Here is a 23,186-nt window from a genome sequence, read left to right as displayed (position 1 = left end):
AGTCATTTGTATAAATAGCCTGAACTTTTGAGTCATTTGTAAAAATAACTTGAACTTTAAAAAATACTACAAAAGAAATGACATGAATTTTGAAATCATTTGTAAAAATTGCACGAGCTTAAATATAAAAAACAACTTTAATTTTCATAAAAATTATAAAAATGGCATGAGCTTACAATCTCGAACTCGAATTATGACAATATGGAAAGCCCGGAATTGACGTGAAAATTCTAAATTCACTTGGATTATTCCTAACAAAAATTTAAAAATTCTCGATCTCATATGAATTATTATAATTTTGCACAAACAATTTTTCTCTCGCAAAATATCATTGACCACACTCGAGCTCATAAAATTCTAATTATGTACAGACAAAGAAGGAAAATTTGTGTTGAAGACACAAATTATTTAATAAATTATTCATTCTATTATCACGAGCATGACAAAAAAAATTGCGAGAGAAAATAAAATTATTTATGCGAGGTTAGACTTCATGCAAAAGATAATTCTTATATTTTGTTTGTATTCTGGGAATGCACCAAGTGAACTAAGAATGTTCACATAATTCCATATAACTTCATACCTCCAACGTCGTCATAATTCAAATTATTTTTTGTATTAATGAAAGCCAAGTCATTTTAATTTTTTAAAAATTCGGGTCATTTTTACAAATAACTTTAAAATTTAAACTATTTTTATATATTTTAAAGTTCATGCCATTTTTATAAATGACTTCAAAGTTCGAGCAATTCCTACAAAGACTTAAAGTTCGTGCCATTTGAACGGTGGATTATATAATGGTGGAACTCATTATCTCAACTCTTGCGCATTAAACTCTTGTTATTGGGCAAACAATAAATAAATAAATAAATAAATAAATAAATGCATTATTGTCATGTGTACTGCTTCTGAAATCTTAAACCAAAGAGTTTACTTTGAATAATAATGACCTAGCTAATAGGATATCCAACTTAGTAAATCAAAATACATAATTTGTAAAAATGTATTGCATTTTTATATTGGGGGTGGTGTGGGGTGGGGTAGCGAAAATATTAGAATTTGTAAAATGAAATGCATTTTTGTGTGAAACTTTATGCATTTCTCATCTTTGTGTGAAACTTTATGCATCTAAAATATGTCTGTTTTGTAAAAAATTGACAAAAAATTATTTTTAATTGCGAAAATTGTATTCCGATTTTACCCATTTGCAAATTTTGCCTTGGAATGTCTTGAAAGCTCCTTGCCACGTGTCACAATTTTGATGCGCCGCATGTCACAAATGTGTGATCAAGATTTGATTCTACGGTACTACATTAAACTTGGATCTACAAAAACCCAACCCTATATATATATTAACTTGAGAATACGACGCCTTTTAGAATAAATAAGGGAAAAGGTGCAGATAAGCCCTCCTAGGTGTAACCCTTATAGCGTATACCTCTCCATTCTCACTGTGCGTGCAACTAAACCCCCCAACTCAAGAAAAAGGGTGCAAATACCCCCCTCGCCCTAACCTCCGTTTTCTCACCGTTAGTCAACCTATTTTTTATTTTTTATTTTCTGTGAGGCCCACCATCTGAAGTCACTTGCCGACGAGAATCCTGGAGTTGTTTTTTAGGCCCAATTGGGTCAACTTGTCGGAGCCATCGCCGTCTCTCAAGAATTTGAATCCAGCCACCACAAACACCTCTCCACAGCGATCTCCACGCTCATCTCCGCCACCCGCTCCTTCCTCCTCCGCCACGACCTCCACCTCCTGCCCTCCCAAACCCTAGCCCTAGAATCACTTCTCTCATCCACCTCTCGCTCTCTCTTCCACCTCCTCTCTCTCATCTCCATCCCCGCACCCCGCCCCTATCCCCGCCACCTCAGCAGAACTGGTTCGACCGCTTCATGGCCACCTCTCCCGATTACGATCCCCGGTGGGTTCAATTCTTCAACCTCTCCAAGCCTTCCTTCACTTTGCTCCTCCGCCTCCTCACCCCCTCTCTGACCTCATCTCTCCACCCCCTGCTCCCAAATGCCGCCCTCGCTGCAACCCTCTTCCGATTATCTCATTCGGCGTCGTTCTCCGCCGTCTCGCGCCGCTTCTCTCTCGACTCCCGGACTGCCTGCACGGCGTTTTACTCAGTCTGCAGAGCCATTGTAGAAAATCTCGGCCATTTGTTTGAATTCAACTCGGATATCAACAGAATCATAGTGGGGTTTGGGTGGATTTCTCTGCCCAACTGTTGTGGCGTTCTGGGGGTTGAGAAGTTCGAATTGGAAAGCGATTTGATCGGTGGGGAGGAAGTGGAAGCTTGTGGGGAGGAAATGGGTGGGCCCCACAGCAAATTAAAAAAAAAATAGGTTGACTGACGGTGAAAAGACGACGTCTAGGGTGAGGGGCTTATTTGCTCCGTTTTTTTGAGTTTGGGGGTTTAGTTGCACTCACATAGAGTAAGGGGAGGTATACGCTATAAGGGCTACACCTAGGAGGGTGTATCTGCACATTTTCCCAATAAATAAAGCAAATTACATGTGTTCTCAAATTATATTACTCCCTCCGTCCCAGCTTTTTGTATCCACTTTTAGTTGTAAATACAACTAAAAGTGGATACAAAAAGCTGGGACAGTGGGAGTAAAACCCACCATGTTCTTTCATCTCTAACTATCTCCATAAGCATTAATGTGCTATTGGAGAATTCAATGCTCGATTTATTGATACAATATAGCTCGATAACTGGTCCACTTTAATTTGGTTTTCTGAAAATAAAAATCACCAACTCCATTAACATTTTTACCGCCAATAAATGTTTTTTAATAAATAAATAATTTAGATATTACATAATTATAGATTTAAATTTAAGAACATTAATTTTATGCATTAAGAGCATCTCCAGCACGGCTCTAGCGTTGGGCTCGATCCCTGCTAGAGCCTGCAGGTGCACCGGTGAAACTCAAGGCCGAAGGATAAAGCGGCGGTTGGGGGTGTGGCATGGTTATTTTATTTATTTTTATTTTAATTATCTTTTCTTTTATTTTTTATTTTTGAAAATAATAGAAAGAGGAAAGAGAGAAAATCAGCCGTAGAGATGGGGAAAATAGAGAAGAATGGAGTGGGGATGAAAGAAAAGAAAAAGAAAGAAGAATAGGGCGGCGATTTGGGGTGGTGTAGGGTTACTTTATTTTTAATTATCTTTATTTCATTTTTGATTTTTTTTTAATTCTTCTTTTTGTTCTTTTACCTAATTCTTAATTAATGTAGTGTTGAAATTTTTAATTTAATAAAATGTTTGATTTTAAAATTGAAGAGGTTAATTTGTATGAAATGGATATGAAATAATTTCGTTGTGAGACTTAATACAAAATCAATTTAATATATCCAATTTTTAAATTTTAGTATATGTCTTTTTAATTATTGTAATTCTAAAATTTAATATTTATTTTATTTTAAATGCAATTAAATTAAAGAAATAAGGAGAATTGAAAATTAAAAAAAAATTAAAATTCTTGAGTATGAAGTGAAGGCTTTAAGATAAGGACCAAACTCTTAGAGACTCTAGGGCTAGAGATGTTCTAAAGACTTTACTAGTATTAAATTATCACACCACACATTTAATGCTTGTTTTGTGCTCACGTTTCGGTCAATGTGATTTTGTTTTTCATTTACAGAAGGAAGACAACTTTTGTAAATATATTATTTAAGGAATAACATAGCGATGATAATTGATAAATGATAATACACAGGTGAAAGATGATATTTTGTATTGAGCCACGTAAACACACAACGTGTCGGTATGTTTTCAACAAATTCCCAATTTCCACTTCAAAAGAAAAACAAATTCCCAATTTCTTTCGTTTAAGAAACTAAGTCCAGGAATATTTATATAATTGGTTACATGCTTCTCAGGTATTACATTTGTATGCTTCGATGTAAAATAGAAGAAGACAAACAAATCTATACAAAAATTTCTTAAATAGAAGAAGACAAACTAATCTTGACAAAAAAGTCCAGTTGTTATGCTGATCATTTGGAGCTTTTATTTAAAGCCTTAAAATTTCACGGATTAATTTCTCATCATGTTCCCGAAAATTATGCAAAAAATATTTTAACACAAAATTTTAATAAAACATTATTGAGGATATTACTATTGATAGTGTAAAAAGGATCAGAATACTATTATTTTGATTATAGTGAATGATTATGGAGAAAGACTCCTACATTGAGAAAAAAATTGTCAAATTATGTGGTGGGTAGTCCTCAAAAATAAAGTAGCTAGAAGACGAAAATTATAGCATAAACTTTCAGTATTTTTCAGTTTATAGTAATTGTTATTTCAATGTGTATGAAAACTTTCGAATAATAGGGGGAAAAGGAATATGGGAATCATTGTCTCATTTTTGGTTTACAATTGTATACTTATAATTTTCAATTTAATATTTTTTTCTTTAATTTTAATTTTATACAAGTTGTTAATTATGTTTATCATACCCAGTTAGGGTATATAAGTAGTTTATTATATTTAGTTTTGGGTTTAGAAAATGTGCGATATTGGTGCGCTTGAATTGACGAGGTCTCTACAAAGGGCAGATTTGAAATGTTGCATTGCATGCCGTCGGGACGGCTGATTTGGTATGCAAATGCAAGTAGTAAATTGGACTTTGCTTCTTATGTAGCAGCAAATACTAAATTCCACTTTGCTTCTTATCTAGGAGCTCTAAATCCTCTAAAGTATAATTTCTCGGCTCATTGAAAATTATTCTTTATATGTATTGAAAGTATCATTTTCTATCATTATAACTATCATTTATAATATATTATATATTTTATATAAAATATCATTTGATTTTATAAAAATATATCATTTACATATGTTAAAAGTATCATTTTTCTGTTATTAAAAGTGTCATTTATAATATATCATTTGCGAACTATCATTTCTCGGTCTATTCGAAATTATAATTTGCATGGATTAAAAATATCATTTTCTCTTATTAAAATATCATTTGTAATATACTACCATTTTATATTAAAAAAAGTAACATTTGATTTTATAAAAAATATCATTTACAATGTATCATTTACATACATTACAAGTATTATTTTTTGTTATTAAAAGTGTCATTTGCAATGTATCATTTGCGAATTATCATTCATTGTTTCATTCGAAAGTATCATTTGCATACATTAAAAGTGTCATTTGTGTACATTAAAAGTGTCATTTATAATAGCATTTATTTTTTTACGAAATATCATTTGATTTTATAAGAAATACTTTCTCTGTTCCCCCTCACTTGGCCTACTATACTTTTCGGGTCGTCCCACCCGACTTCGACTATTTTCTTATTTGAAAAAAAAGAGCTTTTAATTACACAATTAATGAACCACTAACCACATAAATTAGTCAATTAATTTCTTGTCTCTCTTTTCTTTTTGACACAGGCTATCAACCGAACAACGTAAATAAGTTCATGCTATATTTTTAAATTCTGTAAATTCAAACTAAAAAATAATCATGAGACCAAAGTTTGGGCTCTTTTTAAATAATAACCCTTGATTTTTAAGTATAAACTTTAGAGATGGTCCTTCATAATTTTTTTAAAAAAATAAATATCATCAAAATAATAAGTTATTAGTGGAACACAAAAAACATAAAGACACATGACCTGAACCAAAAAAAAAAAAGTATCATCTGATAACACTCATGTTTCCATGATTTTTCATGTTCATTTGATGTTAATTTTATAGGAAATTGAGTGTTGGATGATTGTTTTGTGCTTATATTGCTTTATCTTATGAAACATGATTCTTGCTCGAACTTTAAAGAAATTTACAGGAAAATTGAGTTCGAATTTGGAAAAATGGTCTGAAATAAAAGTTGTAGTTCGTCTCAAGAGGAGTTCGTGAGCGCAAATAGATCACAAATCGAAGTTCGGACGAGAAAGTTATGACCAAAATAAGAAAGTCACGCGCAACAGGAAGACGGCGGCGACCCCGCGGTGCCCATGCGGCGACCGCCGCCTGTAGAGGAAATTTTGTGAAGACGGCAGCGACCACCGGGCAGACCGCTGAGATTTCGGCTACAGAAGTGACCTGGCGGCGACCGCCGCATCATGAGGGAATTTTGTGAAGGACGCGGTGACCGCCGTGAGACCACCGGCTGGGTCGCCGCGTGTCCGGGATTTCGTATTTTTATGTGTTTTCAGTGTTGTTTTCGAGCTCAAACTCTGTATTTTATCATGGCCCTATATATAGGTCTTCTTTTGATCTATTGAGGGTTCCCAGCTTTAGTTTTTCAGTTTCATAGTTTTTAGTTTTTATTTTCTTTCCAGTTTCTAAGGCTTGGATTGGATTTCTGCGAGATTAAAGATTCAAGTTGTTACATTCGTTTATTACGGTTTTATATAATTCAGTTTTTACAATTGCATTCTTTTTAATTATGTTTATGTTTTATTTTGCTATGTCTTGCTAGTTTTCTTTAGCTGATTCTAGGGTTTGTAAATAGTTAACTAAATTAATGTGTTTAATTTGTTAATACATTTTTACCTTTCAGTTTATGATTCATAATTCCTGATGCGTGATTTCTTGTGCATTATCTGATCAATAATTTGCATGTATAGCTATTCGGTTTGAGACCTGACGGAGATAACTGTTTAGCAGATTCAGGAATGTATGATATGATTTTAACCTTGAGACCTGACGGAGATTGGTGGATCATAGGAAGCTATTCTTAGGAGCTATTGGGAGTTACTAGATTATCTTAAGATCTGACGAGATAGATAATTTATTAATCTATGCAATCAAACATCAAATTGTGGCCAAAAGATTTAATCATATGCCAAAATCCAAAATATTTTAGTGACTAGCAAAATGGTACATGTGGCCCACATAATAAAAATACTAAGTATATAAAAATAAATAGATAAATATTATTTTGAAATATACCCCTATATTTTGAATTAAAAAGAATATCCAAATTTAGTTATATTTATATGTAACTTTAAGTATGTTATGGGGTAAGTTAGGTTATGAATGGCTGAGCCCAGATGGCAAATTGGCCCAAATACAATAAGATGGATGTGGCCTCTACTTGTTACTCATAAAGATCGTTTCCTCAAAAAAAAAAAAAAAAAAAACCCTTATAAAGATCGCCTATCTACTTTGTACTATAATGTAAATGCAAGCTAGGGTCATGCATCACAAATCCGTCGCACACACATAGAGTAAGTTCCAAGACTACTTTATCTTTTTAAATCTCTTTACAACTTCTCTTCTAGTCTAGCCTAAAGATAATGTTTATGCACATTATATGTCGCCAACGACAATTACATGTTATATGTTTCATAGTTTGCGATTTGATGATTGAAAGATTATGTGTTTTAATAGTCTTCAATCGAACTATTTAAAGCATACTTATATGTAATAGTTATATTTTTGGATATAAGATACTCCATATCAAATTATGGAATGCACACATATGTAGTGGTTATAAAGTACTTCGATTATTGAAGTAATATAGAGAGCAATCCACATTGATTAATTTCCTGTGATGCAGCAGTTGTTTCGCTTTAATAAATTAGCAGTTGGACTAATGTACAAATCAACATTGTCTCTACCTGATTTGATCTTCATTACAAAAGTAGTACATATTTTCTAAAATAGGAAGTGTAGAATTATTTTGGACTGGAAAAATGTAATGTAACTAATATTGAAGTAACCTTCCATAAATCCTCTCATTTTTTTCCTTTTAGAAACTAATCCTGGATTTGTTCGGTACTTATTTTTTCAAAAAAAAAAGTATCGATTAGGGTTGATTTTGTCGTAATTAACTAGGATCCATAGTTATTTTCTTATTTTAAAAATGTTAGTTAATAACCGATTAATTTTATAATTAAATTCTAAAATTCCTTAGTTCCAGAATTTAGTTAATGAAGGATTATTATGAATGATTATTTCATTACTAATGTTTTACTTTAATAGTAATATAATAATTACTGAATTAATATTTTGTAAGTGTTGGTATACAAGTGGGACAAATGAGTTGTTCCCAGTTAAATATCTTCGTGTTAATGGAAATAACAATTAAGATATTATGGTGAAGTGAATTGGCATTTATTTGAGAAGGCAAGTGAATTGATAGTTAAAAAACGAGTGCCGACTAAGAAATTGATTCTCATATATGGTGTGTAAAGTTGCTACTATTTATGAGCTACGGAGAAGTGAAAAGAAAAGAAGAGAGAGTACGATGTTGTCTAAAATCAAAGTGTAAGAGATTGGATTGAGAAAATGAATTAAAAAAGAGAGAAATTAAGCAGTAGTATTAGAGCAAAGTGGGAAGAAAAGGAAAGGGTGGTAGCAAACGTCAAAAAAGTGAAAGTAGCAACCTTGCTGCATATGAATATATAAATGGTGGGGCAGAGTTCACATAACTTGTAGGTGGAGGGCAGGGCAGGTCAGCCTGCTGTATAAATGGTGGGGCACAGTTCACAGACACAAAGACACCAACTTTCAAGCAGATTACTTCTTTCTCACCATCTTTTATTTATATTATAATTACTTGAAATAAATTAAAGCTTGGCAATGCCGCTGCGTTCATTCCACACCACCATCGCCATCACACTATTTCTATTTCTAATTATTAGTGTAGCGTCGGTTGCCGGCGGCGGTGCTTCGGCGGTGGGAGATGGCGGAATGCGGAGAGACGAGCTGAGGGTGGCGTTTGAGGCCTGGAACTTCTGCAATGAAGTTGGCGCCGAAGCCCCCGCCATGGGCAGCCCCAGAGCTGCCGATTGCTTCGATCTTACTCAAGGCATCGCTCTTTCTTTTTGCTTTGCTTTGCTTTTTTCTTTTTGTTGTTAATATATATAAAACTAAAAGACATTGATATGATCTACAGACACGAGTTCCATAGTTCACAAGGTGTCCGAAGCGGACAACAGATTGGGAGTGGGAACGCCATTCCCCGGTCTGAAGCCGGAGGCTCTGAACAATCCGGACCTCTACGCGGCGGAGAAGGAGCTCTATCTCGGCTCCTTATGCCAAGTTTCCGACAGCCCGACACCGTGGCAGTTTTGGATGGTAATGCTGAAGAACGGCAACTACGACGCCAGATCCGGCCTCTGCCCCGAGAATGGGAAAAAGGCGCCACCCTTTAAGCCCGGCAGATTCCCGTGCTTCGGCACTGGCTGTATGAATCAGCCCAGCTTGTGCCACCAGCCTACGGCCTTGCACCACCACGCCACCTTCATGAGGGGCGGATTCAACGGCACTTACGACACCACTTCCAATTCCACCAACACTGCTTCCTCCTATTTTGAAGTTGTGTGGGAGAAGAAACTTGGTAGTGGCAGTTGGGTTTTCAATCATAAGCTCAGGACTTCTAGCAATTATCCATGGCTTATGCTTTACTTGAGAGCTGATGCCACTAAAGGATATTCCGGGGGCTACCACTACGACACACGTGGAATGCTCAAAATTGTAAGAATTCTCATTTTTTTATTTTTTTCTATGTCAATAATGAGGTGGTTACGTTGTTATGTATCAGAATCAATTTCTGGTAAGATACGATGCCATACGCAAACAAGAATATTTAGTAGGGCAATGATGACGCACGTGACATGTATTGATGAAACAGCTGCCGGAGTCTCCGAATTTCAAGGTGAAACTGAGTTTGGACATCAAGAAAGGGGGAGGTCCGAAGAGCCAGTTCTACTTGATCGACATAGGGAGCTGCTGGAAAAACAACGGCGCCCCCTGCGACGGCGACGTGGAGACCGACGTCACTCGCTACTCGGAGATGATCATCAACCCAGCAACTGCGGCGTGGTGCAGCCCCACCGACATCGGCAACTGCCCCCCCTACCACATCACTCCCGACGACACCAAGATACTCAGAAACGACACTGCGAATTTCCCTTACGGCGCCTATCATTATTACTGCGCCCCAGGCAACGCGCAGCACCTCGAGAAGCCATACAGCACTTGCGATCCCTACAGCAATCCGCAAGCGCAGGAGCTCGTGCAGTTGCTTCCTCATCCCATCTGGGAAGACTACGGCTACCCTACCAAGCAGGGAGACGGGTGGGTGGGAGACGCGCGTACCTGGGAGCTCGACGTCGGAGGCCTTTCTGGCAGGCTCTACTTCTATCAGGATCCAGATACTGCACCTGCAAGAAGAATATGGACCTCTCTTGATGTGGGGACTGAGATCTTCGTTAGTAATCAAGATGAAGTGGCTGAATGGACTCTCAGTGAGTTTGATGTTATTCTTACTTGATCCAGATAAACTGATCAACAATATGTATCATAGCAGAGCAACAAAAGAAATTAGCACTGCACATCACATTATTTAACAAAAAGTAAGCAAAGCAAGCTTGCTTTTCCTCAATTTAATTATGCTTGGCATTTTCCTGCCTTATGCCCTACAAACAACATCATCTGATAGTGATATTCTAGTTATTTGTGTAGCAAACTGTTCGGTTTTGAAAGCATTGGTGAAACATAGAAAAACCATCAATAACTATCAACTAATAGCAGGTGGTTGCCAAATTGCAATCTCAATACTCGGATATTTCTTTAGGTCAGACAGATCGATTCGTAGTAGCAGCAAGATTCAGCAGCTGCACCAACCTCCTTGAAGAAACAATGAGGCCCAAAACAGAGATCTTTGGTTAGCTGCAAATGCTAGGTAGTAAAAGGCAGTCTAAAAAGTTTTTAACTCTTCGGTTACTATCTAGAAGTGAAAGAGGCAATGGCGTCCATTTCTTGCTGCAAGATAAGAGCGTCAACAAATGTGTCAAGATCCTCGCCCTCCATTATATCATCTATTGAGTGGCTAGTGATGCCAACTCGATGATCAGTTACACGACCTTGAGGGAAATTATATGTACGGATGCGTTCTGATCTGTCCCCACTACCGATCTGTAGAGTACAGGAAAAAACTATCAAAAATATGCATAACGGTCTTCTATCAACAGGCCAATACTCCGAAATAAAAGGCTTCAACTTGAACACCATTACCTGCTCTGTTCTAAGTTTTGAACGATGTGCAGCAAGCCGAGTCCTTTCCAACTCATACAACTTCGCACACAATACTTTAAGTGCTTTGGCCTTGTTCTGATGAAACAATAAAGAAGACGAGAAAATCAGGCTCAAGTGATCAAGAGGCATGAAAAAAATCTGGTTAAATGTAATGATCTTCATAACTTAATAATGCTTAACATAGAAACATATCTAAAAGATTTATGAATTTTGAAGCAGAAGCTTATATAAGAGAAATGAAAAAGTAGCTTAACCCATTAGTATTTTGGTAAGAGAAAACAATATTTTCTCTATAGAACTAACAAATATGCAGTACATATTTTAATGGAGTGGATAATTATGTTTCGTGAATTTGCAAACATTAATAGATCAGTTCCATTTGTAATCCAACCAGTTGGAAAAGAAGCTCGGGAAAAAATGTGCTTTCTATAGAACAAAGCTTCTCAAATGACCTAAAACTTAAAAGTCGAAGCTATTAAATGGACAGAATTATTTCTATAGAAGACAAAGTATACAAGTTATCTGAATTAAGGGAATACTGGTGTACTTGAGGATTCATTCCAAAAGGCATAATATGGTTGCAAATATTCATATCACAAACTAGTCTTAATACGCATAAAAGGGAAGCACAAACAACAAGCAGTCTATATTATCATGCCATTTTTACAAATTTAAATTGTAATAATTGACTGTCTCATTAGATGACCAAATGCTCAGTTGTCAGTGTTTGTTAATCATGTTTCAGCAAACAACTAAAGAAATTAATTTAACCATGGACAATGATCCATAAATTACTGATGTTAATGCACCAGAAAGAAGGAAATCCAGCATGTCACTACTCAATGGCACAATTACCGCTGGGTAATATTAAATCAATCTCCTGCATTGAAAAAGAAGAATTAGCTACTGTAAAGAAGATTTTGTGCCTGATGTTGCGAGCGCTCATCCTGCATGGCAACCACTAACCCAGATGGTATATGAGTAATCCTGACGGCACTATCAGTGGTGTTAACACTCTGACCACCTGCACCACCAGACCTGTATGTATCAATTTTTAGGTCTTCATTCCTGATTTGAACATCCACCTGCAGAAGTTTCAAACACCTCAGACACACTATGATAAACTTGAATGCAGCCTCAAATTATTTGCCATTAAAGATTGAGCAAACTGCATTTTTAATATGTTATCTAAACACTTTTGTCAGAAGCAGCAGCATAACTTTAAATCGGATGGATTTGGACCTGATCTGCTTGAGGAAGAATTACAACAGATATGGCACTGGTATGAACTCGCCCAGATTTCTCTGTCACTGGAACTCGCTATAGAAAAAGAGTATTCATACCATCTAACGGAAATACAGAAGACAAAAGAAATCAAATTGCAGATAGATTTGGAGTAAGAAAAACCTGCACTCTGTGAATTCCACTCTCAAATTTCAGCTTTCCATAAACATCTGCACCAGAGATTGCGGCACTAGCCTCCTGAGGAATCATAAAACAATTCAAAGAACAAAAGAGTGCGAGGATGAAAATACGCTACACAAACATGGGACCTTAAGTAGTCACTCGACCAACCTTATAACCTTTAACATCAGATTCTGCCACACCAAGAACTTCAAACCTCCAACCTTTTTTCTGAGAGTACTTCTCATACCTAATGTATTTGAATGCAAAAGTCATGAAACAAATGAAACAGCACTTGAAATATCAATCAATCCAAATCCACAGAAACAGGAGTGTACATTTTAAAAATATCCATGGCAAACAAAGAAGCCTCTTCTCCTCCAGTTCCTAGAACAAACTTCAACAGTAATTAGGACTAAGTAGGGAGCTGCAAAAGCATGCATCAAGAAGAGAAGACGACAGGATACAGAGGAGCATTGCCATTTATTAGGTCTACCTGCTCTGACTTCCAAGATGCAGTCGCGTTCATCGACATCATCCTTGGGTAGCAATGACTTGAGCAACATATAGCGCAGGCGCTCCTCCTCTTGAGAGGCCTGCCCCAATTCTTCAGCAGCCATTTCACGCATGTCTTTATCCTCTTCGGCTTCATCAATAAGTGATTTTAGGCCCCCAATCTCCTGCCAAAATCAGGAATATAGTTGAACTCTAGTGTGCACAATGAAGGAAATGAAAGGAGTGCAAATACCTGCTGTTTCTTTCTCAATTCAGCCACCACATCAATCGTATGTCGGAGCTTCTTGAGCTCTTTGTTGGCCGTGGAATACTCTTCCGGCGATGCGTCCGGCTATCTTTCATCAAAACGAGTCATTTCTTACACAGAGGAATTTGATCGAACAGATAATAGAAGTGATGGAAACAAGAGAAATACGCATATACACCTGGTTGAGAATCGCCACTAAATGAGAATGTCGGTTTTCTATAGCCGATAGTTTCTGCTCCATGATGTTGATCAGATCGTTAGAAAGCTGGGGTTGGGGCTGGGATTGGGACAGTGCAGCTCTGGCGGAGTAGAGACGACGGAAGAGTGTTTGTGCAGTGAGTAATAGGTGGTTACGGCGGTGCTCCGGCGGCCGGGAAATATTAATGGGGCTTTTGAAGAAACGAGACTGAGATTCATGGAGTTTCAATTTCCAAAATCTTGCTCGTCTGCTCATCCTGCTCCGTTGAACAAATTTCACCTTTCCTTCTTTAAATCAAACCACTTAAATACGAATTTCTCTTGTCAATATAAATTCTCCACTGTACAAGTAACAAGTGTACTTTAAATAGATTATTAGCTTCCCAATTTTTTTTTATCACAATTTAATATGAAAATTACTAATCCTATGTCTTATTCTTAAATCTCATCATTTCAAAATCTCTAAAAAAAAATTCATTTACAATCATTCACATTATATACACACATTAAATTAAATAATACATTCAAAACATCACTTTAATTCATTTATTTATATGACATTAGAGCATCTTCAATGAAAGGCTTTATAAATTTTACTCAAAAAAATAAAAAATGAAAGGCTTTATAAACATGCGCTATAAGGTGATCTTCACCATAGAGTGCATTGACTCTATAAAAAGGTGATATAATCCTCATTTTCATTTTATACATTTTTACTATTCTATATTAAAATTCAATATTTCATCAAAATTAAATTTCAATAATACATTAATTAAAATAAGAGGCAAGATGAGATATACTCTTTTTGAAAGACAAAACATAAAAAGTACCTACCATTTACAAAACAACAAATTATATCAATTTAAGACATTTTTACCCTTATGTATCATTCATGCATTGCTCTGGAGCTTTGCATATAAATATGACAACCACACCATGCATCATCAGTGGGTTTTGTTCTCACCATGTTCCAATTTCGGAGCTTGTTGATTTGTGATGCTGCTACCCATAAGACGAAGTTGTTTTATTTTTGGAGATGACACGTCAATTCGTTAGTATTATCGGGACGTATCTCGTCTTGTGAATCGAGGATCCTCTTGAACTTGGCTTTACTGTTTCTTATAATTCAATTATATTTTAACTCGTTGTAATTATGATCTTCTGCATTTCCATTTCCTTGTAAACATACGGTACATACCCAAGCAAGTTTTATTTCCAACATGAAATTATTGTTTGCGTGAGTCTACCAACTTTTGACATAATAAGTTGATATAAAAAATATTTTTAACTTTTTTATTTATTTCTCAATTTTTTGTCTTCTTCTTATCATCGATTGATCTCGGTTATTGATAAAACTAATCTTGGGGCTTTAGGTTGTAAATTTGTAAAAGACTTTTATATGTTTAGTTCGTGCGTCTGTGTTTTGCCCTTGTATTTCACTATTTTTTACTAGCGTATGACCCGTCGAAATTCAACGGAAGTTATTTTATGTCATTATTTATAATTATATATTTTATATTATTTTTATTACTATACATCTGAAATAGTTTATATATAAATTATTTTTTTATTTAATTTGATATAATCAAATTAAATTAGTAGTACAATATTTGTAATAATATTAATTTCAATTATTTTTGCCAATTAAATGTTAATTGTAGATTGTGATAATAGAAATGTCTTTTTATATAAATATTCATCTGATGAAGTTTCTAAAAAGTTGACGCAGGATTGAAGATTTTTGAAAAAAAAAATATGTAATTTGAAGTATGATATGATGTATGATTGATGTGTCGCATCTGATGTTAAGCGTATATCGATAATTTTAACTAAGACAACATATGTCATTTGAGTATCATCTCATATGAACATAATAAGACCAGATAATCATCTGAAGCTCTGAAGACCACATATGACATTTGAACGTCAGAACTTTGAAAATCATATCGTCTGGAGTTTGAAATACTGCATCTGACTTTTGAGCATCATCTTATATGAAGTTTGAAGATTATAACTTACTTGTGAGTATTATTTTGTCTAGAGTTTGCAAAGCTATAATTAAGTTAGGAGAATAATCTCGTCTGGAGCTTGACATGCCATCGTTGACTTCTGAACACCTTCTCGAGTGGAACTTGAAAAATCATAACTGAGTTTTGAGCAACATCTTGTCTGAAATTTGAAATATCATAACTGAGTTTTGAGCATAATCTTAACTGAAGCTTAAAAGACCATAACTGACTTATGAGCGTCATCTCGTCTGGAGTTTAAAAGATCATAACTAAGTCTTGGTAATCTCGCCTCTTACATATGAGCATCATTTCTAAAACTCGAAATACCAAAACTAAGTTATGAATATCATCTCGTCTCAAACTTTAAATAATTTCATCAAATTTAAAATCATATTCAATCATCTACAATGATCAACTCTCTAATATATGAAATTCTAACAACTTAAATAATAGTAATAATTAAAATTTTAAATATAATTTCTTAATTTATCATTTGAGTTTAGTACTCCCTCCGTTTCGTTAATCAAGTCCCCTTTCTTTTGGGCACGGGTATTTAGGAGAGTTAAAGTAGATGTAAAAATAGTAGGGACCACATAATTAGTGCATTAATTAATGGTATTTTATTTCTTAATTAAATCAGAGCTAGCTTCCACCGGCCGTCACCTTCTTCCCCAAATTCCACCGGCCACCGGCCTCTTCAAATTTGAAAAATCCTTCGTCTCATCTCAGAGCCGCCGCCGGAGCCACCACCCTTCGTCTCATCTTTGCACTGCCGGCAAGGCCACTATTTTCCCCCAAATCTGCAAAATCCACCGCACCACTGCGCCACCCAAAATCAAGCTCAGAAACCTCCCTAATTTGCAACCCTACCACCTCTATACTGCCGTCGTGCCGCCGCACCTCCGTTCCCTAGCTCCCCCCTCCCTCGACTCTCACCTCTCTCCCCCGACTGACGCTCACACATCAACACCAACAGCACAAGCCAACACAACAACACCTCTCTACGCGAATCGTCGCTGCTGTGCTCGATTTTAGGCGAGGCAGCAGGACCTCCACCTTCGTCGCTCCATCTGGAATTTGCCGCCGCCGCTGCTGAGGGGCCGGCGAGTCGCCGCCCTTATTCCTGCTGAGAGGCGGTGGAGACAGTGGAGAGATTGGAGGCGGCGGCGCGAGGCGGTGGAAGGTGGAGGCGGTGGAAGGTGGAAGGTGGTGGAGGCGGTGGAGGGATTGGAATTTGGAAGCGGTGAAAGAAGCAGAGAAGAGAGAGAAGAGAGAAGTGACGAGAGAGAGAGAGAGAGAGAGAGAGAGAGAGAGAGAGAGAGAGAGAGAGGTGGGTTGGTTTGTGAGAGGAGAGAGAGACACTTAAATCTATTAATTGTATCTTAATTAATGCCAAAAAAGGAAAGGGGACTTGAATATTGGGACGGCCCAAAAAGGAATAGGGGACTTGAATATTGGGACGGAGGGAGTAATAAAACTGTAACATTCAAATTATTTTAGCTAAAGATAGCAAAACAATAAGTAATAATCTAGAATCAAGAAAAGAAAATACTTAAAAGTAAAAGTGAATCATTTTTTATGCCATAGAACGATATTTAAATTGAGTTGAATTATTTATCAATTTTAATCAATAAAATAAGTTGAAAAATTGTTGAATATTTGATTGAATATAACATGATTATGCTTGGTTTCCTTGTTAAATGAGATAATACAAATACCATTTTTATACTCCCTCCGTCCCAAACGAAATGTCCTGTTTTTCTTTTTGGACTGTCCCAAACGAAATGTCCTGTTTCCTTTTTTGGCAATACACACTCTCTCTACACTTAATATTTAAATAATTTCCACCAACCCACTTTATCTACTTTATACACATTTCTTAATCTTCGTGCCGAAAAGAAATAGGCCATTTCATTTGGAACGGACGGAGTATAAGTTTTCACTTTATGCATTTTTGTTATCTCAAAATTACGTTTTTATCTCTAATTGAAAAAAAGTAAAGTATTGTCTTATCTCAAAATTACATTCTTTTATCTTTTATTAAGAAGATGTATTAAATTAATAATTGATCAAATTAAAATTCTCAATAAAAATAAAATTATTTATTTGACCATCAAATTTTGTTACAAACAACACTACTTGAAAATTAAAATTTTCAATAAAAAAATATAATTACTTATTTGGCCAGTTAATTAGTCATCCAAATTATATTTAAAGTAACTGTAGCATGATTATGATTGGTTTTCTTTCTAAATGAGATAATAGAAACACTCCTGCTAAAGTATTTTTAATTTCATAAAGTTTTGTAAAAAATCAATGTGGGATTTATGATTTTTAAAAAATAAGTATAATTCTTAAATAATAAGAATGAGTAAATATGAAAATGCTTGACTAATTATGATAAATAGAAAAGTACAAATTTGTTATACCATATGAAATGAAGCGAATTCAAGATAATGAATTATTGAATTTAGAGAATTATAATAAAAATTTGTGGAATTATCATGTAGGATAGATGACTGTTATGGTGTGACACACATTTATACTTGAAATAATAAAATTCATGTAAAATTTATAAATAAAATAAAAAATAAGTGTGTAATTATATAAATAATTTTTTTTATATACACATATTACATTTATTAATGACTATTCACTATAATAATTACAATTTCAAATGATAATTTTTTTTATATACACATATTACATTTATTAATGACTATTCACTATAATAATTACAATTTCAAATGATTGGAGAGAATTGTGCCACTAAAACATCTAAGGGCCTCCACTATGGGAGGTCCTTATGCCCATGTGGCAAAGATAGAACCTGGTAGCACCATAGTGAGGAGCAAAAAATAAGAACCCAACAAGGAAATTGGTACCAAGGCAGGAACTCGGTTCTTGGCAATGATGGTGGGACCTCCCTCTTGAAAAAAGTGCCTGCCAACATTCTCTCTCCTCACCTTTTTTGCTTTTTCTAATTTTCGATTTTTTTTTCATTCTTTTTTTTTCTTTCATATTTTGTTCTAGCTACGACCATATTTTGAATTTTAGATGTTGTGTGTATTTAAATTTGTGTTTTTAATTTTATTTGTGTGATGTAAGAAATTAATTTTCAATAAAATGCACGTTTGAATTTTAATTTTTGTTAGCATAATTATATTAATTTTAAAAAGTATATTTATTTAAATAAAATATTTTATTCGTATAATTATATTAATTTTAAAGTTAAATTATACTATTTAAATAAATTAATTTGTTCATATAATTATATTACTTTTATTAAAATAAAATATAATACAAAATTAAATACACAAATTTATTGGTAAAATAATAATGATAGTGGGGTCCATGAATAGTTAAAAGTGAGGTAGTGTTATAATGGAGAAAATATAGGATAGTTGAAAAAGGAAGTAGTAGATGAGGTGGCACACATGTGGCATCCACTATGTGCAGTGTAGCACCATAGTGGATGCCCTAATGAGTGTGAATACATTTATTGTGTAGTGTTTTTATTTATTTGTTGGATTTTAAAGCCAAAAAACAAGAATTTAGAAAATTAAGAATAGAGTGATTTTAGAGTGCCACATAGGATTTAGAATTGATGTGAGCTCTCCAATATGTAATCCTATATATATAGATAGATTCCTTTATTTAAAAGTTATGTTTAGTCCGTGCGACTGTGTTTTGTCCTTGTATAGTTGTATTTCATTATTTTTTTTATTCCTTTATTTAAAAACTGATTTTATTTTAAATTATTTTATATTTCAGGATCATGCAAAACATTTTATATAGGACACAAGTACACAAGTTGTATCCTAGGGGCAAAGTTGTGTTTTTCCAATCAAGATTTGTTTAATAATCAGTGAAAAGGATTTGTTAAGTGAAATCAATATTGAACAATTCGATTGGGTAACGGTTGATTTATTAGACTGACTACTTGAGTTAGTGAGAAAATTTGGAATTCATATTTGGTTAGGAATGCTCATGAAAGCCCACTCATAGTCAATTGACTCAATTCGGCAGAAAATAAATAAAATAAAATCCAAATTTTCGATATTTGCAGCCCACAGTAAGATGTTAATTAAAACTATTGTAGCCCAGCCAAAAGCAGAGCCTATAGTCATTTGGGCCAAAAAACTTAAACTAGAAAAAGCTACAGCCAAAAGCAGAGCCTGCTCATAGTCATTTGGGCCAAAAAACTTAAGCAGAAAAAAAAAAAGAAAAAAAAACAATTTTGCGGTGAACGTGGATCGAACACGTGACCTTCAGATCTTCAGTCTGACGCTCTCCCAACTGAGCTATCCCCGCAATATGATAAAAAACCTTATTTTGGAAAATTATAGACCAAGTTAAAAAGGAGCATAAGTTTTTTTTTTTATAAATTTACAATAAAGAAATTAAATGGCCTCACCACAAGGCTTGAACCCAAGACCTCTGACCTTAGGCATTAATCGCTTATCGCTTAGCCAATACACGCACACAAAGGAGCATAAGTTCTAGTAACAAATGAGAGATAGATATTACTCCAGTAAGAAGAAAGATGATATACATAGATGAACAAGGAGTAGAGGTAAAGACAATGAGACATTCCGATTACTGTGGACAGGGAAAGAAGCATGAAGAAGGGGCAGAAAGTATAAATTTTGTAGAAAAAGAAAAAGAAGATATGGAAAGCAGGGAAATAATTATTTATGGGAAATGATAAATAGTCCATCAAAGAGCAGCAGCGGCCATGAAGATTCCCAGAACCAGCCTGCTTCATTAATATCACTGCCACTGCACATCACTCCGCCGCCGCCCTCCTCCAACATCTCATCTGCCTCCCTTGAAACACCTCCCATCACCAATAATATCAATGATGCCATTTTTTCACCTTTGCATGGATTTCTCTCTCTCTCTATGTGTGCGTGTGTTTAGTGTTTACATAGCTCAGTAGTTGATGTTTGAGGAGACCTTTTCATTATTCAATTTTGTACCACTCCTGCACTTATTTGTATTGTATTTATAGGCAGATGCACACCCACCAATTTATTCATGCCAACCTTCACCATATCCTTTCAATTACTTAACAACACAACAATATCTTTTGCCTTGCCTTGTTTTAAATTTTCAACAGTTGGCCAACGCCCTGCAGACTATCTATAAACTCATTCTAATTAAAACGCCAAACATTCATCAAAATCGTACGAGATACTTCTCTACAAAAGGATATACTATAATATAACATTCACATAGTTAAAACTTATGCCTCGAAAAAATAAAATAAGTTAATTCACTATAAATAACTAAACAAATAGTAATTCATAACACTTGCAAAATTTTAAATAATTCAACATAAAAAGTAATGAGTCAATTAATGTAAAGAATATTAACTTATAAAAATAAAATATAAATTCACGATAAATCTAGTAATGGTCTTTCTCACTGTGAAATCTGTATACATGATCTTATATTTGGCATATTACTTTAACATTGAATAAATATCTATTTGTTTTGAAACATATGGTGAGGGACAATTTGGGGATTTAGGGAAACAGTTGTGTGGAGGAGGAGGTGAGGATATATAACAAGATATGAGTATTGCAGTAAATTAAAGGCAAAGAGTATAGATGCAGAGCCTACTGGTTTCTCTCCCTCTCCTTCCATTTAAGACAAGGGTAGTAAGTTGCAGTAGTGAGAGAAAAACAAAGACATGGTCATGGGCGGGCGTGTCTCTCTCTCTCTTCGCCTCCGGCTTCTTCCTCGGCCCCTTGATAGACGGCCTCCATTCAAGAGTCAATCTCGTGGTCTACCAAAATGGAGCCATCGATGTCGGCCCTCTTCACACCAACATATGGGTAAGAAAATTAAATACTCCGGTAAATAATTAATTGATACACAACGAATATTTGGTTAATTTGTTACTACTTAATTAGGTGCCTCCTTTACTTGGGGTGTTTTACTGCAGCGTGGGGCTATTGCAGCTAATCCTAGACGAGAAGCTCGCTCCTTATGGTCAAGAGGGTAGCCCTCAAAAAGTAGCTGCTTCCTTAATGTAATTAAATCAAATATATTTGAATTGGAAGTTGCAATGCAATGGTGGGTAATTAATATTGAAATATTTCAGAGCATTGGTGGTGATGATAGAATTGAGTGCTGAAATGTACAAAAATGGAGTGGGCGACAACATTGAAGCATACATATTATTTGGTGGGGCTGAGCTTATATGGGCGTTATTAGATAAGACGGCGCTGGGATTCGCGCTTGCTTGTGTGGTCGGCATTGCTTGCCCGCTCGCCGAGATTCCCATCATCAAGTAAATGAGTAGACCCTAAAACATAACTCAATTTTGTAGGGATTAATGTTTTAATGTGGTTTTTGCATGTCATGTGTTTCAGATTATGGCATCTGTGGTACTATCCTGGAGCAAATGTTGAGATTTTTGGGGAGGTAAATATGTATAAAATCGGAATTAAATTAATTTGGAGGTGGCTAATTAATATTAGTATGATTTGAATTGAATGGATGCAGGGGATAGTAAGTTGGACCATTGTTTGCTATTTTGTGTATACGCCCTTCTTGATGAGTCTAGCCCGCTGGATCAAAACTCTAGTTGCTTCTCAACAAGGATCTTAAGCTCTACCTTTGTTCATCGATCATTATTCATCGGAGCTCCATCACCATATGTTGTTATGAAATTTAATATTTCAATACGTATGTGTTTTTAGCTCATGTTTTCGTAATTTTTTATAGGGTTAATTGCATATAAATTATTGAATTTTTAATAAATTTTTATTTTGCACGCGAAGTTTAAAATTATTTTTAAACTTAACTATTATTAATTTTTCTCGTTTTGCATACTCGTCCATTTTTCGGTCAAACTTTGTGTCTGAAACAAAGTCGTTTCCATCCAACTATACAATACGACGTCAATTTTATTTTTCACACGATCATATTTATGCCATATCACCACAAGAAAAAAAAGGTGAGTATGCAAAATAGAAAAAAAAAATAGTTGAATAATTTTAATCAAGATTTTAAAGTTCGTGTGTAAAATGAGAATTTGTTGAAAGTTCAATAATTTATGTCATTAAACCTTCTTTACATATACATATTCTATTCGTCTTGAAAAATTAGTATTTTTTGCCATTTTGGGATGTCAACAACAATAATATGATTTCATTTAGGGTGCATTTTCTTTGGTTGTAAATTTATTATGGGAAAATGAGGGATAAATAAACTTTCACCCTTTAAATCTTTTCAATTTTGTTTCTCATTTCCTACTTGACCCTTACTCATTCTTCATTTTCACTACAAATGAGGGATAATATTTTCCCTCCATAAATGGTGTGATAATATTATCCCTCATTTGTAGTGAAAATGAAGAATAAGTAAGGATTAAGTAGGAAATGAGGAAAAAGAAATGAAGGATTTAAAGAATGAAATTTTGGTTATCCCTCATTTTTCCATGATAATTTTACAACCAAAGAGAACGCACCCTTACAGACACTAAGTATCATAACAAATCAAAATATAATACTTTCAAATCTTCAACTTATTTACCTATTCTATTATATATTTGGTACACTTTATCCCTTTCTTCACTCACAATTTAAATAATTAATCATTATTAACAATACTCATATGATGGCACTCTTTTTCTATTCACAATACATTCAATCATTTTTATTAAAAAATTATTTCACTTTCCCTTATAATTAATTTTCTAGGATGGGAGAGCAGTTGTTAAATTTGTATATTGAGGTGTATATTTATCTTACAATGAAGAATTGTGTCAAAGAGA

At 34.7% G+C, this 23,186-nt stretch overlaps 3 protein-coding genes and 1 non-coding gene across 6 annotated transcripts; 2 read left to right on the top strand and 2 right to left on the bottom strand.

Moving 5' to 3' along the window:
- The first annotated feature begins 8,409 nt into the window (after nt 1-8,409).
- LOC130995426 (uncharacterized) lies at nt 8,410-10,370 on the top strand. Of its 2 annotated transcripts, XM_057920702.1 has the most exons (3): nt 8,418-8,792; nt 8,880-9,460; nt 9,618-10,370. In XM_057920702.1, exons 1-3 carry the CDS (start codon nt 8,564-8,566, stop codon nt 10,257-10,259), a joined length of 1,452 nt encoding a protein of 483 aa, XP_057776685.1. In that variant the 5' UTR covers nt 8,418-8,563; the 3' UTR covers nt 10,260-10,370. The 2 variants fall into 2 exon arrangements, with proteins under 2 accessions (XP_057776684.1, XP_057776685.1); XM_057920701.1 differs by having other exon boundaries at nt 8,410-8,792; nt 8,880-10,370.
- On the bottom strand, nt 10,310-13,731 carry LOC130995427 (peptide chain release factor 1, mitochondrial). The gene is made up of 10 exons (XM_057920703.1): nt 13,369-13,731; nt 13,176-13,274; nt 12,924-13,107; nt 12,766-12,814; nt 12,599-12,677; nt 12,431-12,505; nt 12,266-12,343; nt 11,950-12,108; nt 11,003-11,098; nt 10,310-10,903 (listed from the first exon to the last, which is right to left on the bottom strand). Exons 1-10 carry the CDS (start codon nt 13,642-13,644, stop codon nt 10,712-10,714), a joined length of 1,287 nt encoding a protein of 428 aa, XP_057776686.1. The 5' UTR covers nt 13,645-13,731; the 3' UTR covers nt 10,310-10,711.
- A 5,907-nt stretch (nt 13,732-19,638) lies between these two features.
- Nucleotides 19,639-19,711, bottom strand: TRNAF-GAA (transfer RNA phenylalanine (anticodon GAA)). Its single transcript has one exon. It is a non-coding gene; the product is annotated as a tRNA-Phe (tRNA).
- Nucleotides 19,712-20,846: 1,135 nt separating this feature from the next.
- LOC130995425 (uncharacterized) lies at nt 20,847-22,184 on the top strand. Of its 2 annotated transcripts, none has more exons than XM_057920699.1 (5): nt 20,847-21,240; nt 21,319-21,437; nt 21,510-21,698; nt 21,781-21,832; nt 21,914-22,184. In XM_057920699.1, exons 1-5 carry the CDS (start codon nt 21,013-21,015, stop codon nt 22,016-22,018), a joined length of 693 nt encoding a protein of 230 aa, XP_057776682.1. In that variant the 5' UTR covers nt 20,847-21,012; the 3' UTR covers nt 22,019-22,184. The 2 variants fall into 2 exon arrangements, with proteins under 2 accessions (XP_057776682.1, XP_057776683.1); XM_057920700.1 differs by having other exon boundaries at nt 20,911-21,240; nt 21,351-21,437.
- The last annotated feature ends 1,002 nt before the right edge of the window (nt 22,185-23,186 follow it).

The sequence above is a fragment of the Salvia miltiorrhiza genome, chromosome 7 (genome assembly GCF_028751815.1).
Source record: "Salvia miltiorrhiza cultivar Shanhuang (shh) chromosome 7, IMPLAD_Smil_shh, whole genome shotgun sequence".
Lineage (NCBI taxonomy): Eukaryota > Viridiplantae > Streptophyta > Magnoliopsida > Lamiales > Lamiaceae > Salvia > Salvia miltiorrhiza.
The sequence above is the reverse complement of the archived record's forward strand: the minus strand, read 5'-3'. Positions and strand labels throughout refer to the sequence as shown.

Coding starts and splice junctions, on each gene's coding strand:
- LOC130995426 (XM_057920701.1), top strand. CDS start 8,564: ATGCCGCTGCGTTCATTCCACACCACCATCGCCATCACACTATTTCTA. Junction 8,793..8,879: donor TTGCTTCGATCTTACTCAAG/GCATCGCTCTTT, acceptor TATGATCTACAG/ACACGAGTTCCATAGTTCAC.
- LOC130995427 (XM_057920703.1), bottom strand. CDS start 13,644: ATGAGCAGACGAGCAAGATTTTGGAAATTGAAACTCCATGAATCTCAG. Junction 13,275..13,368: donor TAGTGGCGATTCTCAACCAG/GTGTATATGCGT, acceptor GATGAAAGATAG/CCGGACGCATCGCCGGAAGA. Junction 11,099..11,949: donor ATGAGCGCTCGCAACATCAG/GCACAAAATCTT, acceptor TTGTTTCATCAG/AACAAGGCCAAAGCACTTAA.
- LOC130995425 (XM_057920699.1), top strand. CDS start 21,013: ATGCAGAGCCTACTGGTTTCTCTCCCTCTCCTTCCATTTAAGACAAGG. Junction 21,699..21,780: donor GCCGAGATTCCCATCATCAA/GTAAATGAGTAG, acceptor CATGTGTTTCAG/ATTATGGCATCTGTGGTACT. Junction 21,833..21,913: donor ATGTTGAGATTTTTGGGGAG/GTAAATATGTAT, acceptor GAATGGATGCAG/GGGATAGTAAGTTGGACCAT.